Source organism: Erinaceus europaeus, chromosome 2 (assembly GCF_950295315.1).
Source record: "Erinaceus europaeus chromosome 2, mEriEur2.1, whole genome shotgun sequence".
NCBI classification, from domain to species: domain Eukaryota; kingdom Metazoa; phylum Chordata; class Mammalia; order Eulipotyphla; family Erinaceidae; genus Erinaceus; species Erinaceus europaeus.
The window spans coordinates 34,560,953-34,578,864 of record NC_080163.1 but is presented as its reverse complement, the minus strand read 5'-3'; the positions used below and the strand labels follow the sequence as shown (position 1 = coordinate 34,578,864).

The window sequence follows — 17,912 nt, the reverse complement described above, 5'->3', positions numbered from 1 at the left end:
ACAGCCTTGCTTTATACATGGTGTATAATGCCTTTATTATCAGTTAAGTATATAGCAGAAAATATTTAAAATAAGGCAGGAGGGAGGAAGCATCAATAGTACAGCAGATTTCCATGCCTGTGGCACCTGAGGTTCCAGTGATTCAATCCTAGTACCACCATAACTTGAATTGTCTTTATAATAATAATTGTCATCATGTTTTATAGTAGTATACTTTAAAAACAGGATGGGGGTTACCTCTTTTAGTACTACAATACATTTTCTTTCTTTTTTCCTTTTGTTTTATTGCTACCAAGGTTATTGCTGGGGTGTGGTGCCTGCACAACAGATCCACTGATCCCAATGGCCTTTTTTTGTTTTTAGTTTAAATTTTTAAATATAGACATAAGGAAGTAAGGGGGAGAGAAACAGACAAGAGACACCTGTATCATTGCTTCATCACTTGTGAAACTTGCCCTCTGCCAGTGGGGCAATAGATTTTCATACCTCAAGCACTGGAGGTTCTAGGTTCAATCTCTGATACCACCATAAGCGAGAGCTGAACAGCGCTTTCATTTATTAAAAGGGAAGAGGGATGAGTAACAGTTATTAAAAATTAAAGTAATGCACTGAAGTCAGTCATTTAGCTGAAGTGATGGCAATAATGAAGGACGGGGGACAAAAAGATTAAGTCATAGAATAGGGTAATGAACAAACATTAAGTCATATCAGTAATTACATTACATGTGTGTTGTCTAAAACATTCCAATAAAAAGACAGTTTACCATTGATAATCAAAGGTCCACTTATATATGTCAACAGGAAATATTTTAGTTCCAAAACACAAATGCAGTGAAAGTATAATTGAGGAAGATATACTAGACAAATAGCTTTTACAAGAGAACTGGAATTTTTTTAAAAATTTCTTTCATCTTTATTTACTTATTTGATAGAGACAGCCTGAAATCTAGAGGGAAGGATTGGATAGAGAGGAAGAGAGACAAAGACACCTGCAGCACTACTTCACCACTTGTGAAGCTTTCCCCCCTGCAGGTGGGGACCAGGGACTCAAACCTGGGTCCTTGCACATTGTAACATGTGCGCTCAACCAGGTGTGCCACCACTCAGCCCCTGGAATATTTTTAATATTATTAAAAAATAATTCAGGACGTCCAGATGGTAGGACACTTGGTAGAGTAGATATATTACAGAGCACAAGGACCTGGGTTTAAGCCCCTGGTCCCCACCTGAAGAGGGTAGCTTCACAAGTGGGAAAGAAGTGCTGCAGGTTTCCCTCTTTCTCTCCATCTCTGTCTCCTTCTCAGTTTCTATAGCTAGTCAATAAAGATATTTTAAAATAACTTGAAAGCATCAGTAAAGATTAAGCAGATTTTCATAATGATAAAAATATCAATGCATTAGTAACACATAGTAAATTTTATTGTATAATAACAGATTCCCAAAATACAAGTAAAAACTGACAATAAGTGAGCCAATAAAAATATAATTATAGGGAGTTGGGCGGTAGCGCAGGGGGTTAAGTGCAGGTGGTGTGAGGCGCAAGGACCAGTGTAAGGATCCTGGTTCGAGCCCCCGGCTCCCCACTTGCAGGGGGTCGCTTCACAGGCGATGAAGCAAGTCTGCAGGTGTCTGCCTTTCTCTCTCCCTCTGTTTTCCCCTCCTCTCTCCATTTCTCTCTGTCCTATCCAACAATGACGACAATAAAACAACAAGGGCAACAAAAGGGAATAAATAAAATAAATATTTAAAAAATATATATATATAATTATAGCTGGGTATTTCTCAACAATTGCAATAAAGTGAAAATAAGTAAAAGAAGAAAGCTTAAAAATTGCTTTTATGCACTCTAAAAGTTTTTTTTACAGCTCTATTTGATATGTAGCCTTTGCTTGGGTAGAGGATGTTCTAGGCTATTAAACAAGTCTCAGTAAAATCAAAAGGGCTGAAATTCCACATTTACACCGAGTATATTGGAATTAATTTTAAATTAACACCAGAAAAAAATGATAGCTTTTAAAAGGATTTGTAAATGAACCATATGTCAAGATTTTGACAACACCAACTAGAAAATGTTTTGAAATGAATGAAAATGAACAAATAAGAACTTATGGAATTGGCCCAGAAGGAAGAACAGTGGCTAGAATATTGGATATAAAAGCATGAAATTCTGCTGCATGTTTCAACTCAAATTTCTCAGCACCATTTGTTAAAAAGATAACTTCTTTCTCCATTTAATGTTTTGGGACCCTATGTCAAAGATTAGCTGCCCATAGATGTAAAATCATATTTCTGGTCTCTATTCCACTGGCCAGTGTGTCTGCATATAAATGGGGGAGAAAAGGTGGGGGGAATTAGTGAGTATCAGAGAAATACAAATTAAGACAAAAATAAGATACCACTATACACCTGTGAAAATGTCTTACATTAGAAAGACGTCACTGGCATCTTCCCAGTGAATTTCTTTGACATTTGTCAAAACCAATCAACATACATGAATGGATCTTACTTTGTTTTCTTTATGCTGTTATACTGGTCTCTAAGTTTATCCAGTGCCATACAGTCTTCAGAATTCTAGCGTTACAGTATGTCTTAAAACCTAACTATATAAATTCTCCAAATTTGTTCATGGTCTCAAAATTTCTGAAGACAATTTAAAATAATTTTTATTGTATGTAGAATCCATAGAATGTTTATTAATCAGTTTGTAATACTTCTATAAAATATTCCACAGTTGTGGCTTTGCTCTATATTGGAACATTTGCCTTAATTCAGCATACATTGATAGGTGTTCAGAATTTTAGTTCATATATTTTAAAATCAATTTGAAAAACGAATAGCATAAAATTTAAAAGAAATTTTAGAGTACGCTTGATGTTTTGTTAAAGTTTCTAAGTAAATTTGATTTTTAAATATAATTGATATGAGTTGGTAAACATCTGTTTTTCTTATTATTGTGATTTCTTTCCCCCACATTGATATATTTTGTTTATAACCTTTACTAAAGGAATTGTTTTTCTGTTTTTATAGTTTTGGTAAGCAGTTTGGAGGAAAAAGAGGATGTGATTGTCTTGTATTAGAGCCTTCAGAAATGATTGTGGTAAGAATGCTGAATTGTTTTCTTGATACACTTTAGTTTCAAAATTAAATATATTTGGCTTTTAGACACTAAGGAAACCTTATTACTATGCCTTTTAGGTATTTTATTAAGTAACATCTGAGACATACACTTAGTGTCAACCATTTTCACATGATGGAAACTTTTTTCTGATCCATGAGGTAATTTCAAGCATAATACAATTACATATAATCTCAAATTTGGGAATTTACTACTTTGTTAGAAGATCTAATTAAAGACGTTAAGAAGAAAGGGACTATAGTTTTTCAGGTTTTATCTTTTTCTATTTAATTTAATTAGTAATCTTTGGACATTCATATTCTCTGCTCTGAAGTAGAAAGAAATAGTAAAACAAACTCACAATTACATACAATTAAGAGATGACTTATATCTTAATGCTGTTAGAGTGTATTTAAGGAGTAATTATTTACCTTTTCTAAGGAAATCAAATGGTGGAGTTAACAGAACTTTAGATAGTTTGACCCTTTTTTCTTTTTAGCATTAGAGTGATTAATACCTTGGTCTGAGATGACAATTAGAAAATAATTTATACTGAATATACTCATTGTCCTCCTCCTGTAAATAATCATGCCACCTGATTAAAGCATAAAAGTTGAATTCATAATGAAGCATTTTAACGTGATGACCCAAAACTAAATAAATGCTTTTCCATTATATGTTTTTGCATTCAGATTGACAATTAGTTTTTGTTTCTTTTTCATGCACTAGATTCATAACTAAGTGTGAATTAATTTATATAAATCTCACATAAAACCTTCATTTTAAATTTCTAAAAGGCAAATGTTACTTATATATTACCAATATATAATTTATTTGTGTCTTATAAAGTACTATCTGCATAGTAAATTTTTAGTAAAACATTGTTTGAATTCAAGTTTGTTCAAAACTTGAAGTAGATATTGCTTATATTTGTTTACTTCATGTGTTGGTATGTATGGCTTATCTATTAAGGTCTTTGAATTCACCCTTTACATATATTGAAGGACTTGGAAAGAAAACTGCCTAAGACATTACTGGTTTTCGGATTTGTTTGTCAGCGGTATGAAAAGAATAGTGCATTGCATTGTTCTCATATATTTTTGTTGGTTTCATTATATAAAACATTAACACAAGATTTGTCACCTTAGCCATTTCCTAGTGTACATCAAATTAATTATTCAATGAAGTAGTCATTAAACTAACTAACTGTTCATTTTAACTTAAAGAAAAACTGATACTTTTCAGGACACAAACTTTTTATCTATGGAAACCTACTTTTTTTTTTCCTATTTTTTTTTATTGGGGAATTAATGTTTTACATTCAACAGTAGTACAATGGTTTGTACATGTATAACATTCCCCAGTTTCCCATATAACAATACAACCCCCACTAGGTCCTCTGAATCTTCTTGGACCTGTATTTTCCCCGCCCACGCACCCCAGAATCTTTTACTTTGGTGCGATACGCCAATTACATTTCAGGTTCTACTTGTGTTTTCTTTTCTGATCTTGTTTTTCAACTTCGGCCTGAGAGTGAGATCATCCCATATTCATCCTTCTGTGAAACCTACTTGTTTTCAGTGGAGAATGTTATCTAGGACCTGACTGTCCCATGTTTTCATTCCTTCAGCTGTTTCGTTGCTTATAGGTCACTTAGTGAACACATGCCATGTTTAAGGAAGTAATAGTGCAAATTTTGCAAATTTTCCATTTGTGTATTCATATATGCACCCTTTCACAGAGCTTTACCTTTATTAATTATACACTTAACTGTACAGTTGTTTTAACATCTGAATCAACTCTATTTTTTAATTGCTCTGTTGGTTTCTTTGTTTCTTAATTGCTTGTTATTGGTATTTTGTTCTCTATTTTTATGTGGGTCTTTATTTTGAGAATTAGGTATTGTGAGTAAAGCAATAAAGGTGGAGAGTAAATAGCATTTAGATGTGGAGGTGATCATGCCTCTTCTGCTAGAATTGAATCAACTTTGTATTTGTTGGTATACAGATAGTTTCAAAATCTATTATTACTTTGTGCTTCGGTTAGGACTGATTTGACAGAAAGAAAAATTCTTAGCTTTCTTGATGTTTCAGACATGGTCTCTTCAAGTTTGGCACCCCACTTTCAAATGTAGACGGCTTTGACTTGTAACTCAGTGATTGGTGGCCTGGTCCGTCCTTAACCTGCTTGCTTGTTACTTATAGTCATTGACCATTTTCATAATTTTTTTTCATTTGAAAGTTTTTTTTTCACTATAGCAAGTTTATTTTTTTTAGGATTTTTTTTATTATTAGTGATTAACAAGATTGTAAAATGACAGGGATATAATTCCATACAGTTTTCACCAACAGAGTTCTGTATCTCATCCCCTCCACTGGAAGCTTCCCTATTCTTTATCCCTCTGGGAGTATGTACCAAAATTCTTTTTAGGATGCAGAAGGTGGAAGGTGTGGCTTCTGTAATTGCCTCTCCACTGAACATGGATGTTGGCAGGTTGATCCATACCCCTAGCTTGTTTGTGTGTTTCTCTAGTGGAGTAGGGCTCTAGAGAGGTCAGGTTGCTGGATACATTAGTGAGGTTGTTTGCCCAGGGAGGTCAGGATGATATCATGGTAGCATGTCAAGGTGTCATTGGTTGCATTGATTTGGTTGAGGTTAGCAGATGTAGTATCACATGGTAGATGATCTAGAGAAGCATGAAGAAATACAAGCCAAGTCCCAGAAGTTCCAGGACTGGGAGAAACATGGATTTTAAAGAGAATGAGGAAGGTTCCTTGGTGTCTTAAGAGTTTAAGAAGGCAATAGGTTATAATTATTATTATAACCAAGTTATTTGGGAACTTGGTTTACTTTGAAAATCTCATGGTTAGGATTTACATACTTGACCTCACCATGATTTATGTAATTTAATGCTATTTACAAATAACTATATCTTAGGTATTGACTGGATCGGTTGCTTCTAGTTTACCTGGCCTAAGATTATAGGTGATTAATATTTCAAAAAAGTTATTATTAAAAGTGCATTAAATATTTAGCCTAGTATCATAATTCAGTCAGTTTATAAATTTGAAACATTAAGTGCTTAGACTAAAGGAATATATACTCAAAACTGAAATCTATGCATTTAAAGAACTTGAGACATTCAGTCTATTTCCTCCATCATAATGCTTTATAAGACTGTAAGTTAATAGGAGTGTATATTAACAGCCTTCCTGCCACCAAAGGTCTGTGTCCCTATCCCCACCCCCCTACAGTGGAGCTGAAGAATAGTTTATTAGAGCCTGGCAGTGCTGTACCCAGCTAAGTGCACGTAGTACTATGCACAAGTACCCAGAAAGGATCTGGATTACAGCCTCCAGTTCTCCACCTGTGGGGGAGGGGGGGCACTTCACAGGTGGTGAAGCTAGTCTCCAGGTGTCTATCTTTCTCCCTCTCTGTCTCCTTCTCTCTTAATTTCTCTCTGTCCTACCCAATAAAATGGAAAAATGGCTGACAGGAGCAGTGGATTCATAGTGCTGGCTGCAAACCCCAGCAATAATCTTGGAAGGGAAGGGGGAGAAAATAGTTTAACTTTCTTCTTACGCTCAATATATAATAAATATTGGGGTCCAGAAGCTGGCACATTTCATAGAGCACACACTACCATGTGCCCGAGTTCGTGCCCTTGCAGTGGTGAAGCTTCACAGGTGACAAAGCAGTGCTGCAGATGTCTTTCTCTTTACCTCTCTTCTTTTTCAATTTCTCTTTGTCTCTATCCAATAAATAAATTAAATAATAATAAGGGAGTCAGGCGGTAGCGTAGCGGGTTAAGCGCACATGACGCAAAGCGCAAGGACCAGCAGAAGGATCCCGGTTCGAGCCTCGGCTCCCCACTGCAGGGGAGTCTCTTCACAGGTGGTGAAGCAGGTCTGCAGGTGTCTGTCTTTCTCTCCCCCTCTCTGTCTTTCCCTCCTCCCTCCATTTCTCTCTGTCCTATCCAACAACAACAACAATTACTACAACAACAATAAAAAGACAACAAGGGCAACAAAAGGGAAAATAAATAAATAAAATTTTTTTTAAATTAATAATAAATATGAAAAGGTCTGATACTACCTTTAGCCTAAAGAAGAAAATCTCATTGACCTCTTGGGAAAAGTTAGTATAAAGATGTAGATAAACTGTCAATCATAATTCTGTTTGGAGTGCTTATTCACCCATTGTATGAGATATTTTATGAATTTCACTGCCCTTTGTTAAAATAGTAAGTATAGTCTTTTCCTAGTAATAGGTTCAATGTGAACCTTAAATGCTATCTATCTATAACTTGGGATTTTAGTGCATGGTCTAGTATAGTGGTTCAAGAAATAACTGTCACTCTGCCATTATTTTTAGAAGAATAAACTGAATCTCGAGGTCACATATATTTTCTACCTGCCCACGTTCAGTAATTGTTGAAGTCAAAATCATATCCCCTCCCTCCTGTATTTTATCTTTCACAAGAGTGTTATCAGCATTGTTATCTATATGTTTCTTTGGTACATCATACATATTTTCAGAGACTTGACATACTGGGGAAATGGAGAACCTATTATAATGTCCATTTTGGTGGACTTATTCAAGTGAACAAATATGAGTGTAATACAGTGTGATTTCTTTATTAGGTACCTTCTTAGTGAGGTCAGTTTATTTAAGAATTATGGTAGGTAAGCTTAGTGCTGTAACAAGAGAGACACCTTCCTAGGGTGGAGGAGTTGTTTGAAATGAACCTTGGGCTATCAAGATCTTAACAGAAGAAATGGGCTTTTAGGCAAAAGTAGCAGCAGCAAATACAGAGGTGTAAGGTAGTGGGTAACATATCTTACATAAGAGAGTCCCAGGTTGTATATACATAGTAAGCCTGTTGTGATCTGACGAGGGGACTGTCCTTTAGCCTGAAAAAGTGGTGGCAGTTGAGATGACTCTTAAGTGATGGGTAGATATCTTCTACATACAAAGAATGAATAGAATAACAAATTGAGGAAATAATTTCAATAAGTTACTTAAGTGATAAGATAAAACACACAGACACACTACACACATACACGCACACACACACACACCCTTATGAATAATTATATTGTTTTGATCACTACTTTTGATCTTTCATATTTGCACCAAAACAGTTTAGACATTAACTTTTTCTGAAAAATCTGGGGAATCATCAGCATGAGAGGTTTTATCTAAGTGGAGGAAGGTTAAGAACAGGTGTTTTTTTTTTCCCCAGGCTTACAAAAATGAAAAGAAAAATAGTGTGGGAATATAACATGTGACTTTGAATAGCAAATATAACTGTTTAGGAATTATTTGATAACCATTAGAGGTCCAGTGTAATAAGCTTGATAAAATTATTTATCTGAGGGATTTATATAGATGGTGGAATTTATAGGAATATGTCTGAAGTAACAGGATTAAAACTGATTGTAATAATTTCATTACTTAAGAGAGGAGAGATATCATCTACAGAGCTCTCTCAGTTCCCTCCATACTGGTACTTAGTCTGAGAGCCTTGCTCATGGTAAGGCATATTCTACTGCATGGACCTTGCCTTCCCCACCCCCCCGATTTGTTTTGTTTTGTTTTGTTTATACCCTATAACTATCACTAGGGCTCAGTGCCTGCAGGAATCCACCACTCTTGGCAGTCTTTTTTTTTTTTATTAATTTTTTTTAATTCTTCTCCCTTTCCTCTTGATTAAGGGTGAGTGACAGAGATACATATAGAGAAGAGAGATGCCATAGCACTACTCTAGTGCTCATGAAGCATCTCCCCAAATGAGCTCCCATGTATTGTTTCAGAATTATAAAATTGTGGCTAAGTCTTAAGATTAGACAGTTTGGTTTTGTATCAGTAGAATAAGCTTTGGGGGCAGCTAGACATATGTTCCAAATCCTTTAGTAATAACTATCACTGTTGTGAAACTGGAAAAAATTACTAAACTCTTTGGACTCTATTTTGTTCATCTACAAACTAGAAATAAGAGTATTACTTGCAGGCTTACTACAGGTAATGAATAGTATAATATATATACAAACTAACTCATTTTAAGCCTTCAATAAATGGTAGTTTTCCCTTCTGTCTTAAAAGAGGCTAGCCTTACTCTTGACTGTTGTAACACAGTCAAGAAAGGCCAAAAAAACAAATAAAACCCGTAATAATAATGCACATAACATTTTTACTTAATCATTTAGCAGTGCACTGAAATCATAACTATGATTGTACATTAAATAAAATAGGTCTTGCAAGCTACTTGTAATTAGACTAATTCAGAAATTATAATAGTAGAATAGGTAGGTGTAGTCTTCATTTCTGGTAAGTGACTTTATTTAGAAGTTATATGTTTATGTGAGCAAGAGCGACTACTTCCTGGAAGGAAACTGTGGTATTCAGATCTTTATAATAATGCAACCTTTAATCTTAGAAGACTCATGAGCATTACTCTTTACAGACTGTTTTCTTAAAGCAGTTTCTTGCAAGAAGTAAATGAAGCCTCCTTATGAGCCTTTTAAAACTTCACACACTGTCAGTAATATGGAAAAATTGGATATTTAATCAAGAATTTGAACATGTGTTTCAGGTAGAGAATTCCAAAGATAATGAAGATTGCATTCTACAAAGAGAAATTCCAGCCAGACATTCTCGGCGAAGGTTTCGGAAAATTAACTATAAAGGAGAGCGCCAAACCATCACTGATGATGTTGATATTAACAACTATCTTTCTGTGAGTATATTTAGGAATGCTTCTTAGTTCTCATATACAGTGTATTAACATACACCTTTAGTAAAATCAGCAATTTAGATCTTATGGATTACAGTTCAGGCTAAGTTAATGTTTCATATTTAAGTGCTTCTGTTTTTAGTATTTCAACACTTTGGATTATACATGGAAAATTCTGGCCTAGTGAGTATATATAATTTTTTGAAATGCTTCCGCTTAGTTGAGTTGGATGGAGGTATTCTCACACTGTTATCTTTGGATTGGGTTTTATTTCAGTAATTGAAAATGGGTTTTAGTCTATTTCTAACTTTTTTTAAACCAGTTTGTGGATTTTCTTGCCTTTACTGACTGACTAATATAGATTGAGAACCTATCTCTCTGAGAAGTTAGGTAGTAGACTCATTTAAAGACTTTTTTCCTCTTACATACTTACTGTAAGGTAGACAAAAGAAATGAAAATAATCAATTCTTACATCTAGTTGTAGGACAAATACACTTACTATGGCATGGTACAGAAACTTATGCAAATGTTTCACATGGAAATATTGTAAAAGAAGAAGCAGACTCTTGTAACATCGGAAGAAATATAAGCTCTTCAGAAGTCTACAGTTTTGTAATTATAGATAACTTCATTTCAGACTGAAAAGTTGTTCACTCAAAAGATAATCTAAGAAGTAATACAAATATGTTTTATCAGTTTTCAAGAGATATAATTCCCTAAAATATAAGAAGTTAGTTTAAAGATTGATTACAGCATAATTATTGAGGATATGCTTGTTTCTTTGTTTTTTTTTTATTATACTTTTTATTTATTTATTTATTCCCTTTTGTAGCCCTTGTTGTTTTATTGTTGTAGTTAATGATGTCGTCATTGTTGGATAGGACAGAGAGAAATGGAGAGAGGAGGGGAAGACAGAGAGGGGGAGACCTCCGAAAGATAGACACCTGCAGACCTGCTTGTGAAGCAACTCCCCTGCAGGTGGGGAGCCAGGGGCTCGAACCAGGATCCTTTCACTGGTCCTTGCACTTTGTGCCACGTGCGCTTACCCCGCTGCGCTGCTGCCCAACTCCCTTCATTGGGTTTTTTAGAAATAAAAGTTCAGTCATACCATGTTACCAATAAAGATTACTATTTGGGAATAAGTGCTAGATTTAAGACACCTCTCAGGATTAATTCACATTTTCATAATTTCATTGACTGAGTAGAATTCATTCTACTTCTGACAATATAACATAAAATAGTTGCTCAAATTTTCACCATATTCACAGCCACATGGGTTCACTTCTTGTTTTTATTGTGCAACTTGGAGAGGGGAGATGGACCTTGCATATAGTGTCTTTGACTGCTCTCAGACTAAGTTTTTGACTCAGGTAGAAACACCAGAGCTTCGCTTGGTGCCATGGCTCCCTCCTGTGAGTTGCAAAGTCAGAACCCCTGCTGCACTCAGGGTGTGGCATAGTCCTACCTGTTGAGCTATCTCTCCAACTCAACAATTTTCTTTTTATATAGTAAGTTTCCCTATCACTAATTTAAACCAATCTCTTTAGACTTTCCATAAATGTGATATTTGTCTATTTAAAAAATTCTGTAAGTAGATTTAGCCTGCCACCCAGTTATATAACCATTGGTAACATTTCATGCATTTTTAATAGAATTTTCTTTTGAAACGTAGATACATATACGTAAGCCTTAGAGTTGACTTCAATACTGAAATTTACAATATGTTTGATAACTTTTTTTCCCTTCAGTGTTAATGCTGGGGCTTTACTGCCCTAACATTCTACTTTCTACCTTTACGTTCTCTCTCTTTCTTTCTTTCTTTCTTTCTTTCTTTCTTTCTTTCTTTCTTTCTTTCTCTCTCTCCCTCTCTTTCTTTCTTTGTCTCTCTCTCTCTTTCTTTCTTTCTCTCTCTTTCTTTCTTTCTCTCTTTCTTTCTTTCTTCCTGTCTTTTTTTTCTTTCTTTCCTCTTTTCTTTTTTGATAGAGGATAGGAGACAGAAATAGAGAAGGGCATTCATGAGAGAGGAAGAGAGACACATCTACGACATTGCTCCACTACTACTTGAAGCCTCCCCCCTTTGCACTTAGGGGTTGGGAGGTTTGAACCCAGGTCCTAGTGCATGGTAATATATTTTCAACATGGGCCACTACATTTTGTGATATGTTAACACAGATGTGTAAGTGGAACATTTCTTAGAACTGTTATTTTTTTTACAACCTTATTCTTAATTGTGATATACTACACCATTGTAATAATTGCCATAATTTACTTGTTTCTCAATATAGATAATTTTCAAGGTTTTTTCCTTTTTCCTTTTTTTTTTTTGGTGCCTTCCGGGTTATCATTGGGAATCAGTGCCTGCACTATGAATCCACTGCTTCTGGAGGCTATTTTTCCCATTTTGTTGTCCTTATTGATACTGTTGTCATTGCTATTGTTGTTGGAGAGGACAGGAAGATGGGGAGAGAAAGATAGATACCTGCAGACTTGCTTCACCACCTGTGAAACAACCCTCTTGCAGGTGGGGAGCCGAGGCCTTGAACCGGGATCCTTAGCAGTTCCTGCACTTTGTGCCATGTGCACTTAAACCCTGTGTTACCATTGTCCCCCACCTCCGCTTTTCTACCAGAGTCATCACTGGACCTCTGTACCTACAGAGCCCCATAATTCCAGGCAAACTCTTAATTTTTTTAGACACAGAGAGATAGAGACAGCAGGAGAAATACCACAGCAGTATTCCACCACTCTTGAAACTTCCCCTCCTGCAGGTGCTTCCATGTGATTCCAAACCTGGGTCCTTATACATAGAAAAGGGTGTGGTCTGAGTGCGCCTCCATTACTTTTTTTTTCATAAGGTGCTACATTTATTTGTAGTTATAAATACCCATATCTGGTTTATTTTAGAACAAGTTTTGTGTAGAATTGCTATAGTAAAGTATTTTTAGTTAGACTATTTAGTTTTTATTGTATGTAGATAATATATATAACATATATTTTCTTCCAGTTTATGAGCAGGGATCATCCTCCCCCACTTTTTTTTGTCTTTGTTTTAATAGTGTCATGCAGTTTTCATTGTAATGGGTCTTTTATCTTTTTTAAAAAATTTACTCCATGAATGTCTGACCAGCAGGCCAAATATGGCCCATAAAATCATTTCATCTGGCCCTGTCAATACAGCCACAGGCCAGACTTGAAATTCAATAAATCTAGGAACTTCTTTTATAGTAACATTAAGTGCTTTTGGGGGTTTTCTTTGGCTTTAGGAGGGTTTTTTTTGTTTTGTTTTTGCCACCAGGGTTATCCCTGGGACTGTTCTGTTCCAGCACAATGAATTCATCACTCCAAGTAAACTTTTTTTTTTCTTCCTTTTTCTTTCTTTTTTGATAGTAATCGAAAGGGAACTCGGGACTTGAACCTGTGTCCTTGCACAGAATGACTTGTGTGCCCTCTACTGGGTGTGTCACTGCTCACCCCTAATTGCTAATTTTTAAGTTGATAATTTTGTGTGATCTGATAGTAGTATTACAAATATACAAATGGCCCTTGGCAGAAAAAATGGTTCACTACTCAAATTTACTCGAAGGCATTTTATCTTTTTTACTTCAGTTGTAAATTGATTCAATTCCTTTATTTCCCTTTCCTCTGACTCATGCTTTGTGTACAGAAATTCCGCAGACTTATGTATAATTGATTTGTATCCTTGTCACTTTATTGAATTTATTCATAGTTTATAATAGGTCCCTCCCCCGTATGTGTGTGTGTGTGTGTATGTATGTGTGTGTTATTTACAGTTTTCTATATATATTATCCTGTCATTGGCAAGAGTGGTGCCTTCTTTGCCAATATGTATTTCTTTAATATTCTTTTCTTGGCTGCTTTGGCAAGGACTTCCACAGCTATGTTAAACAGTCATGGTTAGAGTGAAAGTCCTTGTCTAGTTCCAGAAGCTTTGTTTTCATTAAATATAGGTTTCCATTAGCCATAGGTTTAGCATAGATGGCCTTTACTATGTTGACTATTCTTTCTGTTCCCAATTTACTAAGAGGATTTTACCACATATATGAGTTAAATCCTGTCACTTCCTATGTATCACCTATGAATACTATCAATGGTTTTGGTCTTCTTTGTTGATTTTTGTCATACTGATTTTGGAATGTTGATTTTTGGTGTGTTAGATAAATTTGTATGTATTGAACTATGACTGCATTAAGTGGGATGAATCCTACTTAATCTTGATGGAGTATTCTTTTGATATGCTATTGAATATGTTTCTGTGTTGTAAGATCAGAACTTTAAATTTCTCTACTATTCCTCATGAAAAGTTTTCTTTCTTTTTTTTTTTTTTTTTTTTGCCTCCAGGGTTATTGCTGGGGCTCAGTGCCTGCACTATGAATCCACTGCTCCTGGAGGCCATTTTTCCCTTTTGTTGCCCTTGTTGTTGTTGTTATTGTTATTGTTGATGTCGTTCATTGTTGGATAGGACAGAGAGAAATGGAGAGAGGAGTGGAAGACAGGGGGGGAGAGAAATACAGATGCCTGCAGACCTGCTTTACCACCTGTGAAGCGACACCCCTGCAGGTGGGGGGGCAGGGGCTCGAACCAGGATCCTTACCTGGTCCTTGCGCTTTGTGCCATTTGCACTTAACCTGCTGCACTACTGCCTGACCCCTGAAAAGTTTTCTAAATTCTTTCTCTGAATAAGTCATCTGTTTCTATCTTCATAGATTTTTTTGTGGTTCTATTTTATGTAGGAAATAACATGATTGATTTGATCCATGATGCCTGAGGTTTTTCTTTGTGTCTTTAATAACTTTTGCTGTATACTAGCAGAAGGTGCTGAGACTATAGTGATAGAATTCTTTGTTTATAAAGTGTGGTAGCAACTATAGGAGAGTGATGTACCTTATCTCCAGCTGGTCTTGCTGAAGGAGGCTTCCAAGACTTCCAAGCTACCTTCAGGTTATCCTAAAGTCCCAACATAGTCAGGGAAATACAATTCTTTCTACATTCAGCAGAGCAAAGTCTCAGCATGTGCTACTGCAGTTTTTCCTTTGGCTGTTTATAGTCAAACATTTCTCCTGTGTGGTTGGGCAACCTAATTGACTTCTACCTGATTGACTTCTAGTGGGTTTGGATGACAGTTGTTAGATGGTTTCTTTTCTGCCACAAATGTGAATTGTTGTGAGTGTTTCAAACCTAGGAAAATTTCCTGCAGTCAGAACTGGTAGTTTCTCCCCTGTCCTGCTGTCCTGGCCCACCTTGGACAATGGAAGTTGAGGTGTGTAGTACCATGGAGCAACTACTCTGAGCGCTACTCTGAGATGTTCTGTCTCTACCCTCTACCTACACATTCACCCACATTTAGAGAATTGTATTTCAGACAGTCCTCATTGTTCTAGTGAGGCTTTCTGAGGATATTTATTTTTTTGTAAATTGTATTAGGGGAGTTTGGATTTGCTGATAATTATTCCACTTTGCCTTCACCTCTGGAAGTCAACATTTATATTTTAATGTTGTGCAGACCTGAAAGATGGCTCAGTGGATAAAGTGTTGGATTCTCAAGCATAAGATCCTGAGTTGGACCCCCAGAATCACATATACCAAAGTGATACTCTGGTTTTCTTTCCATCATAAGTAAATACGTAATAAATCTTTATAGGTTTAAATGTTTAACAAAGTATTCTGGAGTAGTGTGTCCATTTTTCTTAATACAAACAACTTTTTTCCTAATTTCTATTAGTGATTTAATAAAGATCAGCATGATTGTAAGATAACAGGGGTACAGTCCCATACAGTTTCCACCACCAGATTTCTGTAACCCATCCCCTCCTTTGAAAGCTTCCCTATTCTTTATCCCTCCAGGAGTATGGACCAAAGTTCTTTATATAACATTATTTATAGGGTTCAGAAAGTGGAAGATCTGGCTTCTGTAATTGCCTCTCCTCTGGACATGGGTGTTAGCAGGTTGGTCCATACTCCCAGCCTGTTTTCTGTCTTTCCCTAGTGGAGTGGGGATCTGAGGAGGTTGGGTCTGGGACACATTGGTAAGATATAAAGCTAGACAAATACAAACAACTTTTATGAATAAAATTATGACTAATATATTTAAGTTACTGGGTTAATGTTATAAAAATCATCTTAAAGACCCTTTATAAGTAAATTACTAAGTTGTATGAAGTACTGAATTTATTTAGTAAAGACAGAGAAAAAAATGAAATTAATCATATCATCAAAGCTTCCTCTAGTTAGGTGGGGGTGGAACTTGAAGTTGGATCACATGTATGGCATATCAGCACAGTACCCAACTATTTCTTGTGCCCTTAACTAGTAATTTTAGAAATTGTCTTTACCATTCACTCTTGTAAAGTCAAGTGGTGTTGGGAGAAAAAGGATAGGGCATACTCTTCTGGTTCTTTAGAGAAGTTCTCCCTCCCTTTAAGGTGAAACTGTTCAGGGAACTGGCATTAAAATTTTTTTCTTAAATCATACTTGGAACACTTTCCCAATAATTGTTAAATTCTTATAAGGGTTATTTGAAGCAACTGACATTTATGTGTAACAGAGGTTAAGATAAAGATTTGTGACAATGTTTGAGACAGGAAACAAGTAATACTGATTATATTGCTTTATAGAGTTTGTTATTGTTTGTTCATTTATTTTGTTTTGCCACTAGTGTTGTTGCTGGGGTTCAGTTCCTGCATAACAAATCCACCTCCCTTGGCAGCCATATTTTCTTTTCTTGTCCTTTTTTTTTTTTTTTTTTTTTTTTTGATAGGCCAGAGAAATCAAAGGGGAAGGTAGTGATAGAGAGGGAGAAAGAGAGACACCTGTAACACTGCTTCACTGCTTCTGAAGTTTTCTCTTTTTTCTTGGGGGCTTAGACCCAGATCCTTGCAGGTGGTATAGTGTGCACTCAGCCATGTGTACGTACCATCATCTGGCTCCCAGCCTTGTAGTTTAATTTTGCTCTATAACTATCCTGTGTTTAGTAGTTATAACTAGAAAATACTTTATGAAAAATTGGACAAATGATATAAAGGTTATACAATCCAGGAATTTGCAGATATAGACAGTATTCTTACAACTTTAATTTTAAAATGAGTTTCCTTTTACCATTCATGTATATGAAGAGCTCTATTTTAATTATTGAGCAGTATTATCTTTAGGAAAATTAGGATGCAGTTAAATTTTTTAGATTAGGTTTGCCTGTTAATATGCAGCATAAATAACTAGTTCCTAGTTTACTGCATGTGCAAAGTATATTGTGTATGAGTGGAAAATGCTTGTTTGAGCTGCACAGTGTAGGGAGAGGTAGAAAGATGATGGTGCCATTTCATTGTTCCTTTAGTTTCACTGATTCTAATTATAGAAGCTTACATCATCTTCGTTGATGCTAAAGGTTTCCTTCTCCCTCTTTGCTTTTTCTTTCTTGATCACTCACTAAGTGGATCATATTTCATAGTGTACATGTGTCCCGCTGGTGCCTTTGACAGGGTTTTTCAGCAGCGTGGTGCTGATCATTTAGTGGTCATAGATGACAGTGTATTGAAGCAGACTGTCTCTTACAGAAGAATAAAAGGGGACTAGGGATACTCAATACTCTAGCTTCCTTTTCTTCAGAAGACTGAGTAATAGAGAGGATTTGGTTTGAAATCAGGAATCCCTGGGGGACAACTGTAATTAGACTTAACCATGTCTGATAACTACAAAGATTCGTGTCAGATGTTCAGTTTAAGCCAAGGATGTGTAGGATGTGACAAGTGGAAAGCTTGCCATAATATTTTTTTAAAGGCTTGCACTTTACCTTTGACATTATGATAAAATGTCATTTGGCTTTTCAATATCATGTCAGATGTTACAATTTTCATTTTTGTTTAGAAATAATTTGTACATGTAGTTAACTTTAAATGGCTATATTTGTTTACATTAAAGAAACATTTGGTGACAGTTTGAAGTCTTACGAATCCAACATACATAATACAATAAATACATTATCAAATAGTAGTAGTGAGGAAAGCTTTAAAGCTAAAATTTTAATAAATGACTATCCTCTTGTGATG

The 17,912-nt window shown here is 35.6% G+C and overlaps 1 protein-coding gene across 8 annotated transcripts in view; it reads left to right on the top strand.

Moving 5' to 3' along the window:
* The window catches only part of RAPGEF6 (Rap guanine nucleotide exchange factor 6), a 207,433-nt gene that overhangs the window by 46,240 nt on the left and 143,281 nt on the right, over window positions 1–17,912 (top strand). For all 8 annotated transcript variants that reach the window (XM_060177662.1, XM_060177643.1, XM_060177648.1 and 5 more), the window contains 2 exons: window positions 3,028–3,097; window positions 9,711–9,854. In XM_060177662.1, coding sequence (XP_060033645.1) covers window positions 3,028–3,097; window positions 9,711–9,854 — 214 coding nt within the window. The remainder of the gene's footprint in view (window positions 1–3,027; window positions 3,098–9,710; window positions 9,855–17,912) is intronic.